Genomic DNA, 24,461 nt, shown 5'->3' on the forward strand with positions numbered 1-24,461 from the left:
TACAACACAGCGGCAGGGTGAGGGGGAGGAGGTATCGCAAAATAAGACAGAGAAGGGTGAGGCTAGATTACCATCTGCTTGGGGGCTGAGACATGGATGCATGAAATGACAGCTAGCAGGACAGTGCTGTTAGTGCTAAGTGTTAAATGGATGGCATAGATTGTAAACGACTTAGGGGTTAGAAAAGACTGGCAGGGAGATGCGATTAGATCTAGATCTTAAGGACGAGTCGGATTTTGGCAGGTGAAGGGCAAAGAGCGTAATCTAGGTGGCGAATGACACGTGGTACTGGTAGGGGGGTTCATTACGTGGTTCCTCGCCTGTTTCAACAAAGGATGCTGAGGGTATGTTCCAGGTATAAGTGGTCCAATGGAGAGCCACCCAGAGGATGCATGATCTGCGGGGAGAGGGCCTTATAATCCTGGCTAAGAAGGCTCAACCGAAAATCCATCATTCAGCAATCAACCAAAACCACCGGGTCCAGGAGGAGGTCTGTATGGAGTCCTGTGAAAGGCCGGCAGGACCTTGCTCTGGGCAGTTTTGCTGCACCTAGAGGTGGGCCCTGAGATCTCACAGCCCCAAACAACGGAGGGTTCCCCAGATATCGGGGTATGTACGATGTCACCCATCTGGTATTAAGAGCCACCCAACCAAGGAGTATGTGCTATAGAGCTCTCCTCAACGCCATTACTCATGAGTAGGATAGGCCATGAGTGTGCTATCGTCGTATAGCTTTTATTTCTTTAGTGAGTCTTGGAGAAAGTGGGTTAATTACTTTGAGAGACTCAGTGTCTAGTTAATTATGAAGGAAGCACACATCAGTAGAGAGAAATTTATGTACATTTCCAATGATTTATGGTTACTTTGCAAATGCTTTTGAGAAGGGACTCTCTGGGGCTAACTAATAGCGTCATCTCTCGACAGATACTGAGTGAGAGGTTACGGGAGAGAGGGACTGAGCTGGGACTCTGCTGGGAGGACGAGCTTCCTCTAGCCATGATACTCTAGGCTGCAATACAGCAGGGAGAGCTCGATTATATACCACTCATCCAAGCAGCATGTTTTACGGAATCACAGAGTCCAGGATCAGGAACCGTGGAGATTTTCTGGTTCAAGCTTGAGTTCTCTCTGCAGAGCCTGATGCTGGACCAGTTCCGGAGCAGCCCACCCGGGACTCACAGAGCAGAGGCTGAGCGGGAGCTCCCCTCCCAGTGGGCTGACAAGGGCTTCCGGCCTGTCCTCGCCGGTCCTGGATTCACCCCAGTCCTTCTCCACCGGGACAGCCCTGCCCACCCCTCAACTCGCTATCAGCAGCAAAACAGCATGACGGACCTGGCAGGGACTGCCAGGACCACTGGTGGTCAGAGTGAGAAGGGACCTGGGGGGCAGCACACGTAATGTTTAATATCACTGCCTGGGAGGCTAGACATCTGTCTGTCTGTCTACTCTGTTCATTCATTAATTCAACAAATGAAATGAACATGCACTATATGGCATGTATTCTGCTGGGTACTGAGGACCTAATGATGGAATGAAACAAAACAAAACAAAGCAAAGCAAAACAAAACAGACCTGACCTCATGAAGCTCACAGTGTAGTGTACGAGACAGGTGTTAATCAAAGAATTACCAATGAGAACGGCAAGTACACTAAAGCGTTTGAAGAAGAGGAACATGGAGCCGCGGGGCCACAAAAAAGGGCAACTGACTTAGATGGCGGGTCAGAGAAGGTTCCTGTGCAAGTGCCATGAGCTGACCTCACAGGGGGAGGGACTTACTGGGTGAAAGGAGGTTGGGGGAAGCGGTTCCACCCCCGGCAGGATTCCGGGTAGAGGGAATGGCATGTGTCTGTGAACTGGGTTCAAATCGCAATTCCTCCTCTTCTGAGCCATACGATCTTGGTCAGATCATTGCCTTCTCTAGGTATCGGCTAGAAGACGGTTCTTTTTTTTAGGCTTTTTTTGATGTGGACCACGTTTTTTTCAATTTTAAAAAGTTTTATTTATTTATTTTTTGGCTGCATCATTGGGTCTGCGCTGCTGCGCGCGGGCTTTCTCTAGTTGCGGCGAGCGGGGGCTACTCTTCGTCGCGGTGCGTGGGTTTCTCATTGTGGTGGCTTCTCTTGTTGCGGAGCACGGGCTCTAGGCGCATGGGCTTCGGTAATTGTGGCACGTGGGCTCAGTAGTTGTGGCTCGCGGGCTTAGTTGCTCCGCGGCATGTGGGATCTTCCCGGGCCAGGGCTCGAACCCGTGTCCCCTGCATCGGCAGGCAGATTCTTAACCACTGCGCCACCAGTGAAGCCCCTTGATGTGGACCATTTTTTAAGTCTTTATTGCATTTTTTTACAATATTGCTTCTGTTTTATGTTTTTTGGGTTTCTTTGGCCGAGAGGCACGTGGGATCTTAGCTCCCCGACCAGGGATCGAACCCGCACCCCCTGCACTGGAAGGCAAAGTCTCAACCACTGGACCGCCAAGGAATTCCCTAGAAGACGGTTCTGCATGTCATGTCATGAAGCCTTTGAGCTCAAGCCAGGGTCATCACGAGAGCACCGTCACCAGACAGCCTCGAGGTTTAGGTCTTTTTTGTTTTAAAATCCAGAACCTCAGGCTCTCTGCCATGTGACACCTTTCCAATCTGTTCCCTCTAAATCACATGCATCTATAGCACAGCTCAAAGCAAAGCCGCTTTAGCTGATGAGGGCGTGAGGAGCCCGCCCACCCACTCGGCCTGGCCTCCTGCCCACGGCAGCCCCTCCCCCCAGCAGCTCGTCAGCATCCCGAAGGCTCCAAGGACGGTGATTTAAAACCTCCCCCCCCAAAAAAAAAACAAACAAAAAAATAAATATAAAATAAAAAAATAAAATCCACCCATATTCTATGATAGAAGGCAGCAAAGCTCAGACAGGCAATGGTTTGCCTGAATTCAGCTCAAAACTTAACAAATCCAAGTGGAATTCGCTTAAAATAGGATTGGAGCTCATTTGGGGAACACACTCACTCTTCTAAGTAAAGAGGGATCCCATTGATCCCATGCAGCGTAAAGGCCGCAAGCACAGCAGAGAGCAGACAGGCTGAGGAGGTCAGAAACCCGGGTTCTTGCCCTAGAGCTTGTCACCGTGGGACGAGTGACTTAACAGAAGTCCTTTAACAGCCCTGAGCCTCAGATTCTCTGTCTTACAGAGGGGATTACAACTTCCTTGCAGTGTTATCAAGAGTTAGTAGGTTTTGAAGGCACTTTGTAATTGCAAATGAGTCTTTACATTTATCATTATAAAAGAGAGATTGCATTTTTGCAAATGGCCATTTAGCGCTAAAATTGAGGAGGAAAAGTAATCTAAATGCATAATATTCCAGATGTGCTAAAAGAGAGCATAGCCGTAAAATAAGATATGTTTTCTGATGTGGCTTATTGTTGGTCCTATAAAAATTCCTACAGAAATAAAAAAGGGGGGGGGGGGGTCCAAACAGCTTTTGAGAACAAAACAGCATTACATGGCCTTCAGCACAGAGCATTTGGAGGGAGTAGTGCTATTTGAGCTCAGAAGTTGCTGGAACGTTACAGTCACATCCCAGTCACCCCACGTTCCTAACGGGTTCATTTTCACATCTGGAGAAGGACGTGAAGGACTCCTATTCCCCTGAGGAGCTAACATGATGAACCACACTGATGGAAAGTTGTTCTAGAACCTTGTACGACTTATGTACGGAAACGACTTTTAAATATTCCAAATATCGACAAGATTAAAGAAAGCTCTGGGCCTTTGCCATCACACAGTCTTCACAAAGCTGAAGCTGCTCTGTCAACAGTAATAGGAGCAGCAGGAAGAAAACTGACAACTATAAAGCTATGAGGCTTCCAGAACCTCGTGCCTGTGTGATCTCACGGGCTGTGACCACAGGGCAATCCCGAGAGGTGGACACTGTCACCTCTGTTTGCGGAGCAGGGACAGGCCCACAAAGGTGGCGTGAGGGGGTGAGGGCCGAGGCTGGAACCCCGCTCCCTTCCTTTGCGTTAAACTCTGCTCATCTTTTCTCCCAGACACACTCTGCCGGCCCACTGATGTCCACTGCAGTCAGCACTGGCTGCTGTTCGACAAGGATATCACGGTAACAGATGAATTACAGGCTGCTTTTCGAAACGTGACTAGGACTTTATCCCCAAAAGGGAAAAATAACGCGCTAGTAAATATTACTCGGCAGAGAAAGTGTAGGAAGTATAAAGAAAGAAAGGGCAAAAGAAGAAAAAAAATACTTTAAGGGGAAGAAGGCTCTATTATGTATAAAGTGCTGGACACTTTCATGTTCCATTTTATCCTTGCCACTAACAGGAAACATGGATGGAAAAAGCCAGAGTGAGGGACAATGTTATAGGTTGATGAAGGCAAAGTCAGACCCGGAAAACACAGAACACAGATGTGCAGGTGGTGAGCTGAATGAGTAAAGACGTAAATCTGGTTTAGAACTCACAGCCACAGTGAAAGAAGCCTGGTCAATTCCAAGGTTCTCACTGCCCGAGGGGAGAAAAGATCATAGCTGTTCAGGGAAGGAAACCCACCCCAAGGTAATAGTCTAAGATAAATGTCTAGGTGGGGCTTCATGCAGGGAGTTTTCGATGAGCAATGACTATGATTTCTGGGTCACTTAGTACGCCTGGATGCAACCTCTCATTTAATTCTCATTACAGTCCCCTCATACTGGGAATTATTCCCCCTATTTTGCAGGTGAGAAAACGACAGCTCGGAGAGGTTAAAAGCGTCTTCCCAGGTCACTCAAGTAGAAGGTGACAGAGGCGGGATTCCAACTTAGGTGTCCAGTTGTCTCCAAAGCTATGCTTTTAGTCCCAGGCTGGGGATGCTGTCTGACTTAGTGGCCAGTGTCTCAACTATATTTGCTATTTCAAAGCAGTCGTGGGTTTCATAAGGCTAGTCCCTTGATGAAACTTGAGGGAGTAGCTCTAAAATGTACTTCCACCAAAAACCAATTTTGTTTGGGGCCATGGAGCTTGATAGGTTCAAGTGCACAGCATCTTTGATGGTCTGGCTATCTTTGTTACTTGGGTAAATCTCTTGACCTCTCCAGGTCTCAATAAAACCAAAGGAATGCTTGCTATCTGCTCCTACCTAGTCCTTCAGTTAGGAAAAATTGAAGTCATGTGAGCAAAGCATTGTCAGCAACTTGGAAGAAAGTACTTGGGCTTTTACTTTTAAAGTAAAAGCCCAAGTCAATAAACCATTTCAAAATATTATTGAGTTGAGGTTGTCCATTTTCAAACTCAATGAAAAAAAAAGTTTTTTTTTTTTTTTTTTTTTTTTTTGTAGTTTCTTACTTCAAAAAAAGGGAAAAAAAAAAGACATCGAACTTACATTTCTGGTGTACTGGAGAAAAACATAATCAATTTTCTGAAGTTGAATTCTGTCCATTTTAAATGCTTAGGCAAGATTCAATAAGACCGCCTATGAGTTAATTTCAAAGGCAAAGTGTCAACAAGACACTTCAGTTGTGGGCTTGAGGGCCAATGTGACACTGTCATGCCTCGAAGAAACCACTTGTGTGGTGGTCCAGCATCTTTCAGCTCCCTTATTTCACGCTGGGTTTTTTTTTTTACTGGGCAAAGGAATGAGTGCAGAGTTGGGCACAGAGTGTGCTTTGGACAGATTGCCAGAACAGGTGATCAAAGAGTAAGTCTGTCTCTTTCTCTACCACAATCTGTTCCATGTATGACAATTAGAATAAGATAGCAGTGAGCCAGGAAGATTCCAGAATGATGGCAGAATATGATAAACTAAAGATCCTACTGCTACATACTCTTAGATGTGCTGAATAACATACAGGAACATTGGCATTTAAAAAGTGGATAGCTGAGTAGATTATGAAAGCAAGAGGAAATCTCCAGGTGCAAAAAATAAAGAAAAAAAACCTGCAATAGTAAGTTGCCTAGTACTTCAGCCGCCTAGAGTAGGAAGCAGTATCAGTTATTGTAACCTAGAATTTAGATTTTAATGTCCACCTGAGAACAGAATATGAAGGCTTTGGTCCACATGAAGCAAGAAGTGGGACCTGAGATTCCCACACAAAACTGGAACTCTGAAGGGCTGCATCCTTGATGTGACAGTTGACTAAGAAATGCCTCAGATCTGCAAGCTGAGAAATCAACACAAAACTGGCCCTGGAATAATGCTAACTGTAGGATACCTAGACTACTTGGCAGAAGAAAATGCAGAACAGCCCTGGAGAAAAGTGTGGCCACATGGGAACACTTCAGGAAAGGCCCCAATGAACATAATCTCATAGTCAAAAAATACAGAACACATGAGGAGACAACCCATTATATGCCACAGTCACTAGATAAAAAACACAGAAGGATTAGTACCCCAAGAATTTCTAATACAAGAACAATCCAGAAAGGCTTTTAAATGATTAAAAGTTAATTTAAACATTTAAAAAATACTTAAAGACATAAAAAATATGAAAGAACGTTATGAATAAAAAACAGCAGATCTGAAAAAGACCAACACAGAAAATGTATAGAAATAAAAATATAGTTATAATTTAAAAATGAGTGGAAGGACTAAACAACGGATTAGATACAGCCAAATGTAGAATTAATAAACTGGAAGACACATGTGTGGAACTGTTTAGAATGCAGTAGAGAAGTACAGAAATGAAAATATGGGAGAGGGTAAGAAACGTAGGATAGAACATGAGCACCAGAAGAAGAAGAGAGAGAGAGAACAAAGAGAGACAATATCTGAAAACATAATGGCTGGGAAACTTCCAGAATTAATGAAGTCCGCAGACTCAGGAAGCACAATAAGTTCTGAGTGGGATTAAAATAAAAGTCTGATGCAGGGGACACGGGTTCATTCCCTGGTCCGGGAAGATCCCACGTGCCACGGAGCGGCTGGGCCCATGAGCCGTGGCCGCTGAGCCTGCGCGTCCGGAGCCTGTGCTCCGCAACGGGAGAGGCCACGGCAGTGAGAGGCCCGCGTATCGCAAAAAACCCCCCAAAAAACAAAAAAAACCAAAACCATACTTTATAGATATATGAAATAAGATTAAAATATAATGACTGGCACAAAATGAATACTCAATAAACGATAGGATTTACTATAATAGTATTAGCATTATAAGCTTTGTTAATTAATTTAATGAGCAATGCATACATTTAGATTAATAAAAGGTTATGTCCCCAGATTTACCTAAAAAGAAAAAGCAAACAAGGGCATTGATATCAACCGTGATGTACCGGGTGCCGGGAGCTAAGCCCTGTCCATTCATTCTCACGCTGTCCCTGTCCCATGGCACCTCCGCGTGCAGGACATCGGAGCACCGCCTCTGCCAGCACTACCATGGTGCGGGTTCAGTCTGGACCTCCCACTTGTATCAAAACTATAGGGAAGTGGCTGGTGAGTCTCTCTCTGAAACACTGTGTTGACTGTACTTGATTTGGAAGATATATCCCGGTAGTCTTTGTTTTTTTTAAATCACTCTCTGCAGTTACCTCTGGGCACAGGAAAACTCAAAACAGAGCAGAGAGAAAAGCCAGGTCTGTGGTGCCCTTTTGAGCAGATAGGACAAAGCCATGAAATTTATATGCATGTTAACACAGGGAGGTGATGCCTGGGTTACTGACGGCTGTATGCCATGGCCGATCATTTTACAATTCATTAAAATATGCTCATTCACTCAGCTTCTAGGTGTAGACCTAGGTAGGTCTATTCCAACGAGAAAAACAGCAACTCGCAAAACACAGGCAAGCATCCAAGCTGAAAAGCTGCAGAGCGATCTAGTATCTACTGACAGATGTGGGCAGGGCTCTGAGCTGGGAGAGAGGTACCAGTTGAATTCTGGGCCCTTGAGCACAGTGAGGGAGAGGGCCCCTTCCTCCTTGTCATCAGCCACATAAACCCGTGTCCAAAGCAGCACCCCTCGGGCCACCTGCTTTTTTCAGTGTTTGTGGGAGTGACTGGTTCATGATGTTTTCACACAAACGTGTTTTTCTCTCTCTCCTTCTCCCCCACCCTTCCTCTGCCCCCAAATCAAGATGGAAGGGACTTTTGGGTGCTGAGTTTCTACTCTGTTTTGGGCACCTTCCTTAAAGTATCTTATGTACTTTTCAAAACTCTCTTACAGAGTATCACTCCTTGGTGACAGTAAGGGAACTGAGAGCCAGAGGGGCTGTGTCACTCACTCACCTCACCTGCCCTGCCAGCTGGGGCAGGGTCTGCAGGGGCCAAGAGGATGGGGCCACCCGGGGGGCGTCAGAGGCTCGGGTCCCCCCGGTGCAGCCTTTCCCTAAATGCCGGGGTAACCTCGAGCAAGCCCCGCCTGTCTCTGGGCCTCAGCTTCTCCACGGCGACTGGACGGTCGCTGAGACCTCTGGCTGCTCTGACCGTGAATGTCCAAGCGCGCCCTGTCAGCCACAGGTTAAGGACAGAGAAAAGCGGGGACCCTGGGGGAGGCAGGACTCTGACTCACCAGGACCCCCGATTCGTGTTCGGCTGCTCTCCGGCCGCGCTAATTGCTGACGGCAAACGAGCGGGCTGTGGGTTGGGACGTGTGGCTGCTGGAGACGTCCGAAGCCAGACTTTACTACAGCCGCCTTGAGTAAGTAGCTGCAAAGCTGCTAATTGGATTCAGCAAGTTGCTGAGTCACTGTCGGGCAAGATCAAGTCGCTGTGCACGGGCGAGGAAGCCCAGCCTGTCAGCAGCTGAGAACATCTTTGTGATGAAAAAGAACAGGGCTGTGCAGAGCAGTGCCTGGGACTAGCTTTCACAGTTTACAATCAGTAATTAAAATCTAACAGACCACAATTAGAAAGCACCCACCACAGCCTTATTTTGCCATTTGTCTTTTAATTAAATACGCCCTGGGATTTAGCTTTAATGCACCGAGATTTTGACGGGGACGCGGGGTAAAAACCACCGAGATGGAGGCTGACGTGCTGGTTGTAGCGTCTTCTTAGAGGAGGAGGCGGGGGGAAGCCGCTCACACGCTCCGTGTAAGTCACGGGTCCCTGCGTCCAGGGACCTCAGCACCGCACCGCGCTGCACCGCACCGCACAGCAGAGGTATTGCGTGAGCCCGGCCCTTCAGGAAACCACCTCTGGGCATAAGAAGGGTGTCTCACAGAGAAACCAGGGCAGAGCTGGTGGCAGACTTTTTTTTAGCACGGTAAGTGGGAAAAATGTACCGTCAGGCCATAAAACAGAAACGTTTGATGGGGTCCTCTGGCACAAACCGTGGGGGAGAAATAAATTTTGAATGGAAGGAATTCACAGAGCCCCCTTTCTCGTGACGTCAATGGCTTCTCCCAGATGAGCAGTCACTTAGTGCCTGGCAAGTCCAAGGTCCCGTGTGGAATCGGGCCTCGGAACAAGGGTGCGGGAGGGGTATACGCAGCCTGCCGGGGCACAGCCGGGAACTGCAGGCCAGCTCGGGCTTCTGCCAGGCTCACCCCTGGAGCCAGAGACAGGCAGGAGGGAAGCATTTACTCATCTGCCCCGTTATCGGGACTTGGCGTGAGGGGGCACCCCACTTTAGAAGCTTCGGGAGGACCCATGATTGGAATTAGTTGAGCTGACCCCCCTTAAAGGACTTCTCACCAGAATGGGTGCTGCTGAGGACCGTTCACATAACGGACCATGAAGCTTTGCTTTGCTCACCAGGAGAAAGCTGTCTGTTGCACACTGGCAGTTGCTGCATTTTTATTATCCATCAACCACCAAGCGCCCACGACGGCAGCACCTGGTCCCCAGGCTGGACGATGCCATTCGCCTAAAAAAGTGGACACTGAACGTCCAATCTATTGGCCTAAGTCGCGACATTGGTTACTCCTGGCTCTTCTTTCTCGACTGACGCACCAAGGGGGTTCAACTTCACGATTTCCCGAAATAGCTGAAAACCACTGAGGGAGCGTTATGTTCCAGAATACCATTTATGAGACAGCGAGCTTGTACCTAGAATGCATGCGCCAACCCAGAAGCAACGTCGTATACGGTGTTAGGATTCCAGACCAGCCTCTCAAAACCCACCTGACTCATGACGTTTATGAAGTTCACCTGAGCACGGAAGGGTGCAGCAAAAAGTTCTGTGCTGATTTGGAGGGGGCCTCGCTAAGCGATGCACAAAATGGTGAGAAAAGACTTGGAAGTCCTGTAAGGATGGGTTGACCAAGAGAGATGCTTAGAGATGTGAGTGTTGCCAAGTTGAAAGAGAGCCTATTAATAGCCATCTTTTAAATGATCTCGCCCTCCTTCCAGGTGGGAATAAGAAGTCACCAAGAAACCCCTTCAGCTGCCTGTCGGCAAACCCGCAATTCCACCAGCACTCACACCATCCTTTTGCTCTTCGGTTTCTCCTCCCGCCTGAGGCTCCGTCCAGCACCGCGATGTGCGTTCCAGCGCCTTCAAATTGTGGGGAGCTTCCGGCTACGTTCCGCCTCTCCCTAACCTTCCATTTCACCGATTCCTACTCATTCCTCAGGACTCTGCTTGGAAGGCAGCCCCTTGAGAAGTTCTCCCTGGCGTCACTGTGCTGCTGCGTTGGGATGTCTGTCCCTTGTCTGTGCCCACCCCCGGCCCCTGCTAACTTCGGAGAAGGCAGGGTTCCCTGCTGGACCCTGGCACCAGCACGATGGTTGGTCCACAGCAGCGGCTCAGCAGATGCCTGCCGAACAGCAAAGAGCAGACTTCCTTACCGGTGGGATGCCTGCTGGGGGAGAGAGCGGTGCCGGGCCTGCAGCAACACCTCCCCCCATGCCCCAAACACCCAGCCTCCCGAGAGCTGTTCCCTGCTGATGCTGGCATTAGGGGAGCCCACATACAAGTGTGGGCCCTGGTGTCCTGGTCCTTCATAGCAGCAATCACATCTTCCCCAGTGCAGGGGAGGGGCCGCCTGGCAGCTGCATCTAGGTGAGAGCTTTGCGATGGGGGGGACACATCTCTTTATGGCCTTTTTGCTTCATAAACTGTAAAAACGCCAGGAGGAAGAAGTTTCCACGCTGAGAACGAAGCCTGAAGAGACAGCACCTTTCCCAGGGCCCTGCACGTGGTCTGAGGGCAGGCACAGCGGGGTGGGTGGGTCGGTCTTCCCCGGGCTCTGGTAGAGCCCCGGCCGCCCCCGGTCTCAGGGCAGCTGGATCCGCCCGCGCGGCCATCGGCGCTGTCCCGGAGAAGGGAGCCGGCCGCAAGAGGCGAGGGCTGGGGTCCCTCGCTGGCCTCCGCCGCGCCCACCAGTCCCTCTGCATCCTGTCTCCCTGTTCCCTCCACCTGCCCGTTCTCCCCGCTGCAGCCCGCGTGACCTTCAACCATACAAACCGGACAAGGAGCCGCGCGCGATGCTCAGGGCTCCTGGGATAAAGTGAAGGTCCTGCTGGCCGGGCCCCGCCCGCTTCACTCTCCTCGCCTCTCCCTGTCCACACGCGTGAGCGCACGACCTGCCTGCTCTTCTTCACGACACACGTGCCGCCCCTGCCTGCGACGCTTCCCTGGCGAGGGGTTAGTGTGAGGTGAGGGCAGGTTGCGGGAACGGGGCCTTTGGGCTCAGCCCTCTCGGGGCGCCGCCTCTGCCCCCCACGCCGGCCCCGACGTCTGTGGCTACCAAACTGGGCCAAAGCCCCTCCTCGTGTCGCCGTGTCAAATACCCAAACTGTGTCTCGGTCTCTACCTGAGTTCCGTATCTGTTTTGTAATTACACCTGGACTCAGGGAAGAAGAGGGAGGCCATTTCTTGGTCCTCCTCAGAGCATCACAAACCCAATTTGTTCCCGCTTCGGGCTAACCACACCCAAGGTCAAAAGCAGGGTGTCACTGCGGGCGGCACCTGACTTGCACCTGCTGAACAGCCGGGGGGAAGCGCTCAGCACCGCCGGCGGCCGCGCTGACTCCGGGTCACCGCCCCGGGCTGGCGGAGCCAGGACAGTGTCCGGGAACAGGTCACCCAGCCCCTGAGCCCCAGTCACGCTCTCGAGACAAGACGACCTACTGCGCGCGGTACCTTAGCACCTTGCCAGATACACATCCATAATCGAGGCTCGTTCTTTTTGTTTTCGGTTCTACCCTCACGCACGATTCTCGCCTGTGGCCGTGGGGGCCGCCGGACCCTTCCCAGCCCCTCCCCATTCCTGGTGGGGAAAAGGGTCAAGTTCCCACAGCACGCGGGTCGCGAGGGCTGTGATGCTCCCATGCTCCCAAGAGGATTTTTTCTGCACTTTTGTGCCAAACAAGCCATCCTTCTCACTAGAAATGAGCCCCTCAGACACACTTATTTGTCTCTCTTGCTCAAAAAGGGAGGTGTCGTTTGCTCCCTCCGTCAGCTACAAACTTGAGGGAGAGAGGGCCGAGCTCTGGGTGGTCCAGACACCTGCTCCCACACGAGGGCTGGTGGTGGGAGGGTAGACGGCAGGGTGAATAGAGAGGAGGACGGGGAGGGAGGGAGGGGTCTCGGGGGAGGATTTTTTTGCAGGAGGGGGTGGAACTGGCTTGTGGGCAGATTTTGAATGAGACTATTTGTTAAAGCCATTTCAGATAAAGTCTTGGTCTTCCGAGATGGTCCAGGATAAAGCATAGAATATTAAAGAAAGGACTGAGTGAGAATTGGAGAGAACGGAGGCTTTAGGTATGGATTTTAAGAACAATCAATCTCTAAGTTCAGTAACTGAAAAAAGAGAGGCATCTTAGGAATCCACAATGGGTTGACAGCTCAATATATTCTGTCATCAACGAGAAAAGATTATTTAGTAACAAAGTGAAGGCTGATAGGCGACTGCAGGCCACTGTCCCGACTCTGAAGGTCAGGATCACGTGTGCAGTATCCCAGCCTCGCTGTAGGGACACGGGTGGCTGCCTCTCCAGCGCCCATTCCACCTCCCACGTGGTGGTACCCAGCCTCCAAGATGGCCGCAACGATCTCTCCACCGCTGTTGATGCCCTGTGCGACTCCTCCCGCATCACACCAGAGCTGGCCGGTCTGACCACAGAAGATGGTAGACGTGACACTGCGTCACTGACTCCCACGCCCCACGTCCAACCCCAGAGCGAACCCCACAGGCCCTGGCTTCCAGAATCTGACCATCGCCCGCCACCGCCATCACTACCACCGGAACCCCCACCGTCTCTTGTCTGGAGCATCGCGAGCGCCCAGCTGGTCTCCCTGCCCCCACTCTACCTCCTTGGAGTAGGCGAAGCGACGCTGCTAACATACCTCACCACGTGGAACCCTGACCAAAGTCTTCTAAGATCTTCCCAGCTCATTCAGAGTCAAAGCCAGTGCCCTGTCGGTGGTCTCCAAGAGCCCGTGTGACCTGACCTATCTTCTGCAGTGCCCGTCTCTCACTGCTCCCACACCAGGCTCTGTCGCGGTTGGCGCCCACCGCACACCCCGCCCTCAAATGCGGGGCAGGCTTCTGCCCTAGACCCCCTCTCACGCTCCTGCCTTTCCTCCACGGCACTCGTCACAGTCTAAGAACATCACACGATGCTCGTTGACTTTACTCTCCGTCTCTCGCCACGAGAATACAAGCTGTCTGCAGACAGCGCCTGCTCCGCACTTCTGTTCGCCGCGCTGGTCTCACCTGGCAAATAGCAGGGGTGTGACACGCATCAGCAGACCTTGATGCCGATGCCAAGCAAGTGACGTGCACTGCTTGGGGCACTGAGAGGACAAGAGAGAATGAGACCCAGCCCTGCCTAAGGAAGCCCCCCACGCCCCTCCCCACAGCAGCTCTCCGCCCAGCCTCCTCCTGACCATGGCCCAGCATCACCAGCCAAACCCGGCTACTGCCTGGAGGCTGGACCACTTCACGGAAGGCCCAGGCCTGAGTGGGTGCTGTCTGCAAAGAACTTTGGTTTACGGAAGCTAACAGCACTGTGCCACCCTCCTTGGCAAGGAGCTCTGAGTGGTCAGAGCTCAATGACCAGGGGCACAGAAAGCCAACGTCTGGATTATATTCTAAGTGCACATGAACGTAGAGCAAGCAGACAAGGACCTGCACTGTCAAACGCAGAAGCCGGATACCACTGGTGTGTGTGTGTGTGTGTGTGTGTGTGTGTGTGTGCGCGCGCGCGCGTGCGCGCGTGTGTCTCCCCTCTTCCGTGCACCATCTCAGGACCACTGTCTTTATTCTCAAGGGGGGGCTCTGACTTCCAGAAGAAAACCTACCCAGCTCTAGGCTGCTCTCAGCAGTGCAAACAGATAATTACCTGCTGGCTGCGTGGGAATGTAAGGTATCAAATCGTTTGCTTCGTAATTAAAATAACGAAGGGAGTCATCAGGGCTGAAAGATATTTTTTGTCTTTTTAAACTGAAGACGCCAAACAAGGGTTAAAATATGAGCTGGAAACACCATCCTGATGAATCCGCCTCCTAATTCCTGGCAGGCCAGCTGGAGGCTGCGGCTCCACATCACAGGCTTTGGGGTTCCTTTCCAGGGTGAGCCGCTCCCAGGGCTCCCCTCTGTGACTCCACCACACAGGGTCACAGAGGGCTCCCTTTGGTATAAAAGACCCATTGATTTATTTATTCTCTTATTGTAGCCACGGACCTTCTGTGCTTTCTTCAAACAGGTCTTTTTATTCCACTGTCTTTGAAAAAAGCTAATAAAGAATCAATTACAAGAGATACGCACACTCAGAAATTGGCATTTATCTAAGCAGGATATCTGCTGAAAAATAACGAAGACCATGAAACCACAGTGAAGCCTGTCTACTTGAGATCTCCCACTACGGATGTGACCGCGTGCTGGCTCTCAAAGGAAAGGACGGTCCCTTCCCAGCAGCAGGAACAGGAGTGAAGGGTGAGGCCGTGGGTGGGCAGCAGTCATCGCCATACGCCCCGGGAGCCCTGGGACCCGCTCCATAACTTAGGATTTCCAGGAAGTCTCTTGAGAAGCCATTTTCTCCCTGAGAATCTGGCATCACAAGAGCCAGAAAGTAGAACAGGGCTAATAATAACTTCATCGTCACTACAGCCCTGGTTCAGAACTTGGTTTTATCTTTTTAATGGCTCTTTTCTAGGATAGCATCTTGTGGGTCTATTTGTGGGTGTTAATTGTGGCATAAGTGTTACAGATCACGGCATAAACACCATTGCTTTTCCTAAAGAGTGCCGAATGCTACAGATAAAGTCAACGAAGTGACTAGGCTGGGGAGAATGACCAAGATCATCGTGACTCTGTTCTTTGCCACCGACATTTAATGACCAAATCCAAGCAGATCTTGACTGGGGGAGTTGCTTCACAATGGTTCAGTAGACCTTACATTTACGTTTTCTGCACTTGTGCTGTATTTAGCAATAAAAAGGCAAAGTGATTTCATGTGCTGCCCGCCTAGAGGTTTCTGTGCTGAAATCACAGGACCGCCTGGAGCTCCCGGGTCCATCTCTGTAGAAGTCACTGAGCGCGCGGCCTACGCACAGGCGGACAAATGGAGGGCTTCCTCCCGCCCCCAGAAAAGGGAGTGCTTCTTCCCAACGGAAGGCTGGGCAGGAGACGGGAACGGACGGGAACCATTGGGCAGGGGAGCAGGCTTAGGACTCAGAGAGAACTGGGTTTGCATCCGAGATCTGCCACTTACTAGCCACGTGCCCTGGTGAAGTTATTTAATCCCCCAAAGCCTCTGTTCTCACCTACCAACAGAGACTCTTAGAGCGGCTATCTCAGAGAGCTGTTGTCATGGTAATTTGCTGACACACAGGTTCAGCCAGGATAGTGCCGGCTGTGGGTACCAGAATTCCCAATGCAAATGGGCTCATAGAACACAGAAATTTGCTGGGTGGAGTTGCTCTGTTAAGAGCGGGGCAGGCGAGAGGGTTGGCCCGTAGCTGGCCTGGTCTCTCTGCCTCTTCCTCAGCCCTGCTCTCCTACACATGCCCTTCAGCTCCAGACTGGTGTCCACAGGCCAGGAATGCATCCTCTCAGGCTGTCCCTCATGAGTGAGGAAAGGTCCAGAAGCCCTCAGCTACCTCACACCTTGCCGCACAGATCGCGGGCTCCAGGCGGGTGACTGCCCGTTTGAGTCTGGTCCCTGTCACATTGTAGGTACCAGGCGCTGGCTGGTGGAACTGGTGGAAGAGATGAAAGACCATCACGAGCTGAGAGCCGTCAGCTGGGGTCAGTGCCCCAAACTCTAAGGGTGGAAGGACGTTGAGGAGACACGCACATGTACGTAAAATGTTCCTGGCATGGAATTAGCCCTCAAGGAATGGAGACTGTTATCGCGGTAGTTGTGTACATCAGAGACATTTATTAGGCGCTTCCTGCTAGAATACACTGGTTTTTCTCCCCCTCAAAGGAGAGCGAAACAGCCGACTTTAAACTCAGCACGATTTCAGTGACGCTGCTTTGCCAGCCTCCACTCCCCCTCTCTCCCAGCCCCTCCGGGCCGTGGCATCTCTTCCAACCACGACCCCAGCGAAGAGCCTCCCGCACGTGGAAGCACCTTCGGTGTAAGGGTGAGAGCCTTCGGCAACGGCATCAGAAACGTGGTTCTCTTCTAAGCGAGGCTTGTGAACGGGTCAAATGCTCCCCTGAAACTTGCATGAGGTTATTACAGAGCATGGCTTTCACCTTCCAATACTCAAGCTGTTTCGTACAGTCGCAAAGAGACAACAGAACCAGAAGCATAGATTAAGCGCTCCTGTAAATCAATACAAACAACCACAGCCTTTCAGCCACTGTAAGAAAAGTGATGCATGATCTTGGCCTCATCTGTTGGCCTCCAGAGCTTGTGGCCAATGTCCTCACCACAGGGGCTGTTGCTGTGGGTTTCAGTCTCAGGGTTGGGATGGACTAAAGGAGGTCTCCATGGTTTCCAATGTGACAGATCAGTTTGAAGGGTGAAAGTCACCCACTTCAGGCTGTCCCATCAAGGGAATTTTAGAGACGAGAAAAATGGAAGATGCAAAAGGGCGTGTAAGTTGCTATTTAATAGGATATTGGGATCCTTGAAGGACTTCCCTCAGGTTCTCAAGAGGGCTGCACCGCAGCCTGGAGAGTCTGCAGAGCTCAGGCGACTACATACGGCCTACAAGGCATGACAGATGAATAATGCTATTCATCTGTCGAGTACATGCCCTGTGCCTGCTCCATAACCTCACAAACACCCTGGCCCCGAACCCACACAAACACACGCACACCTGTAGGCACCGCCCAGGCCGTTAGGCAAAAGCGTAATTTCGCTCAGGAGCTCCACGACCCATTTCTCAGCAGGACTGTGGACTTCTGCTTCTTTCCATGTCCCAGAATTCCTTCAGAGACTATGACTGTTTTCTTCTGTTTGTGGGATAGCACGTTTACTTGTTCAGAGCGATATTCCCAGATTCCTTTTCCTGATATTCAGTCCCCTCAGACACATCTTCTTTGCAGACACTGGGAGGCAGGCAGGGAAGGGGACGTGGTAAAGGTCACGGGAGGGTAAGAAAAAGCAACCAACCGGCCAGACGAGGCAAAAAACCAAAGCCACCAGAGGAAAATTCTGGCAGAGAAAAAACCGGAGGAAACTTTGTACAAATAAAAATGTCTCCAGCTCTTCCAAAAGCTTCTGCCAGCAGAGCGCTCACTGAACTTTGTGCTTAGAGGGTTACGCGTGTAATGGGAAAAAGTAAAACACCCTTAATAAAAAACCACCTGCTACAGTTTTTGAGAATTGGCATCCGTTTCCCACACTCATGCCTTAGAATACCTGACTCGGTTCTTTGTTAGAAACTATGTTCAGAATCAAAGGGACGAGAGAACTGGGAAGGGTGGCAACGCAGGAGAAGGGACAAAATCAGAGACGGGCGACTATTAAAAGCCAAGTTGTGAGGGTGGACAGCTGTGCCCCACTGGGTCTGTGGGAGGGAGGCCCCGGCAGCCTCCCCACGAGCCCCACCGTTCCGCGAGCATCCTGGTAGCAAATAACAGGAGGGGACGTGGGAGCCAGCACACCTGGAGCTCCAAGCGCACCTGGAGCTCCAAGCACACCTGGAGCTCCAAGCACACCTGGAGCTCCAAGCACACCTGGAGCTCCACGCACACCCGGGCAAAAAGCCGGCTCCACCCGACTCCTTCATCTCAGAGCTGAAAGACCTGGGGCTGTGTTTCCCAACGCCAGATGGACACAGAGAGAAGACGGTGGCCGAGGCGGAGCTCAGAAACAGACACGGAGATGTCCCGGGAGCCTGCTGAGCGCGGCGGCCCCGTCTGGGAGGTGAGGGCAGGTGCGGGCCGGCGTGCGGGGCCCTGAAGACACCTCTGGACGGTGTCGGGAACACTGACGGATCTCACCCCAGAGATCCCGGAGAAGCGCCCCCACCCCCCCACCCCCGGCTGCCAGGCAGTAAATCCTCCGTGGGGTAAGAAAGAATCCGAGGGAGACCTAGCGGCAGCGGGAGAAAAAGCCCGGGAGCCAGTTTGTGGCGGATACCCTGCCTCGGTGAGGCTCCCCGGTAAGGAGGACGCAGCACCACGCGCAGAGGCCCCGACATTTATTTTCTCAAAGGCGCTGCCTGCGCGAGACAGCGGCAGGGAACCCAGTGCCACACAAATCCTGGAGCAGCTTCAGCAGGGCAGGGACGAAGGAGGTGTCCCAGGCCCGGCACTGCCCCGATCAGGCACCTGTTTGCCACGGGGGCTCCCCTTTGGCCGGGTGAAGTGGGCGATGCTGCCTCTTCTCCACGCTGCAGGCGAGCAGGCGAGCGGAGACGCCAGGAACCAGCATCTGGAAATGTGGGTCCCCTGCGGCTCAGGGACAACACGGGCGGGGGAGGGGTGGCTGTCAATATCCTTAGTGGGGCTGCTGAACCCCAGCTGAAGGGCTGTGCTTCTTCAGGAAAGAGCACCTGGTAGGGAACAGAGGCGAAAGAGACGCACAAAAATTCTTCAACGCTTTGCTTCAGATCGTAGCCACTAATTTTAAGAGGAGAGGCCGACTCACTTGGCACTTAATTTCGATCAACAGACGACCTGGCTTCTGCTTCCAGAGACTTAGAAATTTCCGCTGCTTACTTACCCACTGGGAGAGACGGAAACGGCCTCGAAGGTCCCAGGGCTCTCAGAACCAGCCAGGCAGTCCCCAACACCAAGAGCCCCTCCACCAGATCTTCACAGGTTCCTTACTTCGGAGAAGCAGCGTAAAGCTCACATGTCATTTTACCACGCCTCAGATGAAAAGGTTTCAAAGGGCCCCAGCCCATGACTTAGGGGGACCTCCAGACTTCTTCTACTGCCACCAGGCACGTGCTCTGGACCAGACACAGGTGCACGTAGGGGGCTGGCCTGAGCTTCACTCTGGATTGAAATAATTGGGAGGCGGAGAGCAAGGCCCCTGGGGTCCTTTAAACCTTTGCTTCAAGTCCTGGGTTTGCTCTACGACCTTGGGGGAGCTATTTACTTTTTCTAAGCCTCAACTGCTTCACCTGTAAAATGGGGTGAGAAACAGTATCTATTCTGTATAGCTGTTGAGAGGATGAAATAAACTAATGCAAGGAATGCAAATAGCGGGGTAGCAGGGGCTTCAGAGGCCCCAAGAGCTGGGAGCTGGGCGGCCTAGACCCAGCTCACCTCCCTCGCCTGTGCTCTAAAATGCTGTGAGCACGTGGCAGCCGGGAGCCCTCCTGCCTGGGCCCGCTGTCTGGGTAGGAACTCACCCACTGCCCGTCTGGGCCCAAAGCCCAAAGCAAGGATTATAGAAGAGGACCTAGAAGGGAGATTCCTTTTGACTAATACTCCAGGATTTTGCCATGAGGAGTGAAGTCGTCAGTGAGCCCTAGAAACACGTCTGACTTGTTCACTCTGAGCTGGTCCCACCTCCTACGCACAGGTTCTCAGGGACCCCAGGGGCCTGAAGCCACAGTTCCTCCTCCGAAGCGACTTTAAATTTACTCTCAATGTAAGAAACAGCCCAGTGCTGGGACTTCCCTGGCGGTCCAGTGGTTGAGACTTTGCCTTCCAATGCAGGGGGTGTGGGTTCAATCCCTGGTCGGGAAGCTAAGATCCCACATATCTTGTAGCCAAAGAAACCCCAAAAACATAATACAGAAGCAATATTGTAACAAATTCAATAAAGACTTTAACAAATGGTCCGCACCAAAAAATCTTTAAAAAAAACGAAAAACAACCCAGTGCTTTGCTTTTCACTACTGCCCCCCAGGGAGGGAATCTGTCAAACAACAGGCCCGGGGCCCAACTTTGCCAGAGCTGGAAGTGCCTGAGCCCGAAGTCAGGAGTCTTGGGTTTTCTGTTTTGTTTGTTCGATTCCTGCATGGATCTCAAGGCCATCATGACGAGTGAGAAAAGCTAATCGCAAAAGGTCACGTACTGAGTGACTCCATTTATACAGTATGCTTAAAATGACAAAATGATAGAGATGGGTGGTTGCTAGAAGCTGGGCGGCGGGGGAAGGCAGGCCTGTGGCCGTGAAGAGGAGCCCAAGGGAGAGGGTTTTGACGGCGGCACCGTGCTGCTGGAGCCGGCGGCAGCGCTCACGCCGGTCCGTACACGCACGCCGACACCCCCTGCTCGGCTTCTCGGGGAGCCATCGTACCGTGTTATCTTTCAGTGAAAGGATGCCATCTGCAGCGACATGGATGGACCGAGAGATGATCATACCAAGTGAAGTCAGACAGACAGCGAAAGACAAATATCGTATGATGTCACTTACACGCGGAATCTAAAATGTGACATGAGTGAACTCATCTGTGAAACAGAAACAGACTCACAGACAGAGAGAACAGACTTGTGGTGGCCAAGGGGGAGAGGGGGTAGGGGAGGGCTGGACGGGGAGTCTGGGAGGAGCAGACGTAAACTATCATGCATAGGACGGATGAACAGCAAGGGCCTACCGTAGAGCACAGGGAGCTGTATTCAATATCCTGGGATAAACCAGCATGGAAAAGAATATGAAAAAGAATATATACATGTATGAATAAGTCACTTTGCTGCACAGCAGAAACTAACACAACATTGTAAATCAACTAGACTCCAATAAAAAAATAAATAAAGTACAGTTATGTTTCCAACAACAGGACAGAGTTAACTTCCTCAACGTTGCAAATTACTGAGCTAGAGGTTGGACTCTTGTTTGCTTTTTGTTGCCCTTTTTTTGGGTGGCGTGCGGTGAGGCCATGTTTTATCGTATCTGAATTTGGGGCACTAGGCTGTTCTAAAAGCCAAACTAAACTAGTGCACAGACAGAAGCCACACAACCCAACCCACTTCCCGGTGCCTGAGATTCTCCCAGTTCGAGGTTGCCTGGATCGCAGATGTTCACCCCGAGTAGGTATGAATGACGGAACTACGTTTCAGCATCGCACACACAATGTCCCCCCGCCCCCGAGGTTTCCCAAGGGCTAACGCCCTGAGACTTGGTGCCAAGCGCCTCCGCAACTGCAGCTGTGGCTGACGGCTGCTCTGTCACAGCCCAGGCTGCACTGGTTGTTAAATATTTAAAATAGAACTCCTAGGTCTTACAAGGCCTTCTTTTGTATTCTAGAGAACGAAAACAGAGAACGAAAAGCAAAACAAATGCACAACTCTTTGATGAAAGTTTTATACTTTCAGGAGTCTTGAAACTTCTAATTTTTTTTTTTTTTCTAAATGTAGGGCCTGTGATGAGTATTTTGAATTTAACTGTTGGAAAGAAATCTGTGACTAGCTTCGTGACTTGTAACTAACTCTTCTTGCTGTTACCATATGGTGTTTCCTTTAATAAAAACATTTTGCAGAAATAATGATAAAAAAATTACTTCAAGCTTCTAAAAAAGTTAAGATGTTTCTGGCAATAAAAACACTCCTTATAATCACGTAGATAACTCTGCATCTGATAAACAGGAAAAATTCTGTTCTCCTTGTCACTTTATTTCCAAGTCAAAATGACGTACTGCACTGTCATTCATCCTGAGACATTTTCTGAGTATCTTCTTATCCATGGACCTCTCTCTAGACTGCAGGGATGTGTACACTCAAGGACCCTGTCCTATTCACGCATCTGTCATGACCCCGTTTCCTTTGCCTTTTGGCAGCGGAACAACATACTCTATTTCTGCAGAGCTTTGAGCCACACTGTGTGTCAGTTCTGATGGGTTCAGCTCCATGCAGCAGGAGCAGCGGAGCTGGCTTCTAGGCATTCAAAACTTCTGGAGGTGCAAAGGCCAAAGCAGCTGTCTGGGAGGCCAGAGGGATGGGGACCCTTTCTTCTTCCTGTTTCAGCGTCCTTAGCAAGCGGGCCGCCATCCTCACGCGCACCCTCTAATGGCTACAAGACGGCTGCTCCGTCTCCAGCCCTCACATCAGCACTGTGGACGGAAGGGCGGTAAAAGGCCAAAGAGGCAGGCTGGGCAAAAAGGCTCCCGGAAACCGCATCCAGAAACCTCCGCTTCTTCTTATTGGTCGGAACTGGGCGGCATGGCCACTGCCAGGCCAAGAATAAGAGAGCTGTGGGTGAGGGGTCAGGCCAGTGTCACTCACACTGCTGCAGAAGGGGGGCTCGCCTGCCCTCCTGCAGGGTCTTACCTCCGAAGCGCGTCCTGTTTCTTGCTTCCCCACCACTTTGTAGGGTCCCCGGGAGTGGTTCTCAGTGTGTGTGTAAGAGGCTTTGGCTGCTCAGTTTCCCTTTGTCAGAAGTAACCCTGCGATCTTCCTTCACGTGAGCTTGGTTGTCTTGCTAATGTGTGGCACCCAGGAAGTTGGCTTTCATTTCCTTCCATTAATTCACAGGGCAAAGTGAAAGTAGAGTGGGTTTATATCAATGTCTTCACCCTAAATAATCGGGCTTAGTGCGGAGGGAGGGAAGAAACAGCCCCGCGTACTAATGGGAACTGTAGACACAGGAAAGAGAAGAGTGAGAAGGAAGGCACGTTATTCTACCCCACAGAAGCCGGAGCAGTGGACTGGTTTGCTGTGTATTTAACCATCACTCTCTCTCTTTTTTCCCCCCCCCTCCTCTTACACTTTAATAAGCAATTTAACATAAATCCTAGGTCTTCCTTAGAATGCCTGGTACCTGTTTTGGCAAGATTCATATACAAGAAACATAAACAAACCCTCCTGTACCACAGGCTTCATTATTAATTTTACTCATTACAGTTAATGAAAAATCAAACGCCCAAATGGCTGGGCATGAGGTGGGCAAATAAGCTCTCCTCCCCTTGGATCAGACATCCTGCGGGAAGGAAGATAAATGGTTAGAGCTCAAATAGGTGGACGATTAGGCATGCCTGCTTAAACCACCCGCTTGACGGACACTTTTGCTCAAGCTGTCGTCTCCTGACAAATCTGCCTACTGTGTGGATGGAGATACCACCCTTCCCTACCTGGGAACCTTGTTTCCAGACTTCCTGGGCCAACTGCAAGTGACAGCTGGGGGGCAGCAGTCTCGGGTACAGAGCTTCACCTTTCTGCATGAACCATCATCCTCAGATACCGCTCCCCTTGGGAACGAACGTGGGGGTTCTAGCAGCTATGACGGCTTGAAATTTATGAGCTGAATTTATTCTGGTTTGTAATTAAGGATCTGTAGTCATCTCTGTCATAAATATCCAAGGGTACATGTGGTAAACAAACAAACAAACATGGAGGTTAAGCTGGAAATATGTTTCTTGCTTTTGTTACAAAACTAATATTATCGGTTGGGTTTTCTGCATTTTAATATAACCCACCACAGTTCCAGCTGATGGGTCTTTATGGGAAAAAAATGTGGACTGAATCTTCTTCTAAGAGGCTGCTTGGCCCACTGGGTGGGCCTTTGTAGAAAGGAAGTCAATGGATGGAAAAAACTCCATGTTTTTAGCGTTAAAAAATCCCCCCTTTTTTAGGCCATGGTCTTACAAAGATTACAGAAAATGTGCCATGAAATTCCCTGCTATAATCTGAAATGAGTCAGGACACATTTCACTTAGTATTGGAAAACGAAAGCCATGTGACTGACATAGCTTCAATTTCCTCTGCTGAACACCAAATCCCATTTTCACTGGTGGGTATTTCATTCATCTTTGCTTTTTTGGTTTTTTAATTACATAGCGGAAAGTGCGACTGTAATTTCCTCCCCGTGTAATGACAGCATTATGCATCAAGAAGCTTTTCATTCTACACAGCAATTGCTTCTCTTCAAAAATCTGATTTCAATCTCCTCAGAGGCAGAAGGGTATGATTTTTTGACCCGAGGGTTAATTATCTGCAAACAAGTTACAATCACACAAAACCTCACCCTGGGAAAAGGGAATCCAGGCACGACCTTCAGGCTATACCTGCCTCGCTGTCAGAGGGCGTGGAGCGCGGGCGGCCTGGCACCCCTGCCCCGCGGATCCCTGTCTGTCCTGCCAGACTGCACCCCGCCGGGGAGGCCACGAGTGCCTCGATGTCGGCTTATCTTCAGAGCTCGGTCTCCGGCACATAGGAAGGACTCGATAAACGTTGGCAAAAGTGACCTGAATTGAAGGGACAGTGAACGGAGGAACAGGCTTTGAAAAATATTCCTGATTAAAAAAAA

General features: G+C 50.6%; 1 protein-coding gene across 15 annotated transcripts in view; it reads right to left on the minus strand.

Annotated features, from left to right (window-relative positions):
* Positions 1 to 24,461, minus strand: part of FARS2 (phenylalanyl-tRNA synthetase 2, mitochondrial) — a 454,626-nt gene that overhangs the window by 91,521 nt on the left and 338,644 nt on the right. For 3 of the 15 annotated variants that reach the window (XM_067006812.1, XM_067006809.1, XM_067006810.1), the window contains one exon: positions 24,202 to 24,399. The exons of 8 other annotated variants lie outside the window; for them this stretch is intronic. In XM_067006812.1, coding sequence (XP_066862913.1) covers positions 24,231 to 24,399 — 169 coding nt within the window. In that variant the 3' untranslated portion in view covers positions 24,202 to 24,230. Of the gene's footprint in view, positions 1 to 21,569; positions 22,792 to 23,286; positions 23,499 to 24,179; positions 24,400 to 24,461 lie in introns of those variants that run through there. 4 more of the 15 variants (XM_067006805.1, XM_067006820.1, XR_010835187.1 and 1 more) reach the window with 3 other exon arrangements.

Source organism: Kogia breviceps, chromosome 10 (genome assembly GCF_026419965.1).
Source record: "Kogia breviceps isolate mKogBre1 chromosome 10, mKogBre1 haplotype 1, whole genome shotgun sequence".
NCBI lineage: Eukaryota > Metazoa > Chordata > Mammalia > Artiodactyla > Physeteridae > Kogia > Kogia breviceps.